At 64.6% G+C, this 2,036-nt stretch overlaps 1 protein-coding gene across 1 annotated transcript; it reads right to left on the bottom strand.

Annotated features, from left to right (window-relative positions):
• Nucleotides 1–413: 413 nt before the first annotated feature.
• Nucleotides 414–1,795, bottom strand: LOC135183745 (uncharacterized). The gene is made up of 2 exons (XM_064158929.1): nt 1,397–1,795; nt 414–995 (listed from the first exon to the last, which is right to left on the bottom strand). Exons 1-2 carry the CDS (start codon nt 1,793–1,795, stop codon nt 501–503), a joined length of 894 nt encoding a protein of 297 aa, XP_064014999.1. The 3' UTR covers nt 414–500.
• Between the last annotated feature and the right edge of the window lie 241 nt (nt 1,796–2,036).

Genomic DNA, 2,036 nt, shown 5'->3' with positions numbered 1-2,036 from the left:
GGGATGGGGGAAACTTGCAGGGGGTTTGCCATGGTAACTGCTCTGTAATGTCTGTGGCTGTGTTCTCTCTCCAAACAGAATTCTGTATTTTCTCTCCCATTTGATTTTGAGTTTAATTTCTGCCTGCTCTCTTTAAAAATACCAACCCAGGGCACACACTCAGGGTGGCACAGAAACACAGTGCCCCTGCCAGGCACAATCCAAGTGTCCAGCAGGGTTCCCGACCCCAGCCCCCTCCCCCCTCCCTCCCTCCCTCTTCCAGCCCCCTCCCCCCTCCCTCTTCCCCTCCAAGGTCCCCTCGCTTGCATCCTGAGGGGCTGCTGGAGCCACTGCTGCCCTTGGCACAGGAGAGCTTTGTGCCAGCTCTTGCTGCTGCTGCTGCTGCTGCCGCAGAGCAAGCAGAGCCCAGCCACGATCTCCTGCCCAGGGAATTCCTCGGAGTCCCCACAAGGCTGCCCACAGCTTTGCACCCTGTGGGCCACGTCTGGCTGCTGCTGCAGCTACTGAGCAGAGAGCTCAGCCGAGCCCACGACTCTGCTGCTGGAGTCCAGCAGGAGCCCGTCCTGCACTCGCAGGTTGTGCAGAACAGGCTCCTGGCTCTGCCTTCTGCCCGCAGGGGCTGCAGGAGTCATTCCTGCTGTGCACACGCCGAGGCTCTGCGCCACAACTCTGCTCTTCTCCAGCTCCCGAGCAAAGATGTCAGCGAAGCCCACGACTGTGTTGTTGCAGTCCCACAGGAGTCCTCTGTAGGCTCGGAGGTTGTGCAGAGAAGGTTTCGCCTGCAGCGGCACTGCTGTGGCCTCCTCAGGGAGCGCAGCAGCAGCTGGGCTGGCCTCGTCCAGCTCCTCCTGCTGCGCCATGAGCTCAGCCTGGCCTGTGCTGGCCTCTGCTCCCGATGCCTTCTGCCTGGCTGTGGGCAGAGTTGGCGAGGCTGGCACCCTGGGCACTCTGTCCTGAGGGCAGGGCTGTGTCACACACTGGATCAGGCTGTCACTCTGCAAGAGAAGGAGAGGAGAGGCTGGGTGAGCAGAGTGGCCCTTGCCCTTGGGAAGCTCCTGTGGCCTCACTCCCCTGGCAGCCCCAGGCCCTGGCACTCTCACTCCCAGAGTAGCCTCTGTGCCCACCCATGGCCTCCCTCCTGCCCCCATCCCTGACTTGCTGCCTCCTGTGCCGCTGGCTCAGCAGCCCCTTGCTGGGCTGGTGCTGGGCACTCGCCTGCTTCTCCATGGGCATCATAGCAGGGAGCCAGGGAACGGCTTGGGCTGGCCAAGAGCTTTGGGATGGGCGAGTGCCAGCACCAAGCCAAGGCCAGCAGGGCCACTCCTGCATGCCCCCAGCGCCATGCTGCACCTGTGCCCAGCACCCGAGAGCCTCTCTGCCTGCGCCCCCTACTCACCATCTCCTTCATCTCCTGCACCATGCCCTTGAGCTGCTCCAAAGCCTGGCAGCTTGCTCCGTCCTGCTGCGCCCCTGCGCTGCCGCCCGAGCCGGGCCCCGCAGCGCGGCACAGCCCCAGCACCTGCCTGGCAGGCTGCGGCAGCCAGCACCGCGTCTGGGTCGCAGCCTGGCAGCTGCTGGGTGCGGGCAGGGAGGCTGTGGCCTCCCGCTGGGAGGATGCTGCCAGCCCCATGCCGGACGGCCGAGCCTCAGCACTCTGCTCCCGCGGCACCGCCTGGCGCAGGGCCTGGAACCCGCGGATCTGCCGAGGGCACCCAGGGGATGGCTGCTCCTGAGAGCTGCTCCTCCGGGAGTGGCAGCCCAGGCAGGCACAGCTCCTTAAATACCCTCTGGGCATTGCGTCACAATGGCCTGCGGGCGTGGCCCCACCGCAGAGCCCTGCCACACCCCTGGGCACGCCCTGGGGGCCATGGTGATGCCCAGCAGCAGTGAAATCCAGCTCCAGCTCCTCCTTCTCCTTCGGGGTGTCCTTCAGGGGCTCATTGCCCCTTGGTTAGTTCTGGCCACCAAATCTGGCACAGAAACTGTCCTGGAGTGCTGCGTGTCCCAAAGTTCCTCTGCCTCTGTGCTTTGATGGG

This window comes from Pogoniulus pusillus, chromosome 19, assembly GCF_015220805.1.
Source record: "Pogoniulus pusillus isolate bPogPus1 chromosome 19, bPogPus1.pri, whole genome shotgun sequence".
NCBI classification, from domain to species: Eukaryota; Metazoa; Chordata; class Aves; order Piciformes; family Lybiidae; genus Pogoniulus; species Pogoniulus pusillus.
Note: the sequence above shows the minus strand (reverse complement) of the source record. Positions and strands in the feature narration are given on the sequence as shown.

Coding starts and splice junctions, on each gene's coding strand:
- LOC135183745 (XM_064158929.1), bottom strand. CDS start 1,795: ATGCCCAGAGGGTATTTAAGGAGCTGTGCCTGCCTGGGCTGCCACTCC. Junction 996..1,396: donor TGCAGGAGATGAAGGAGATG/GTGAGTAGGGGG, acceptor CTTCTCTTGCAG/AGTGACAGCCTGATCCAGTG.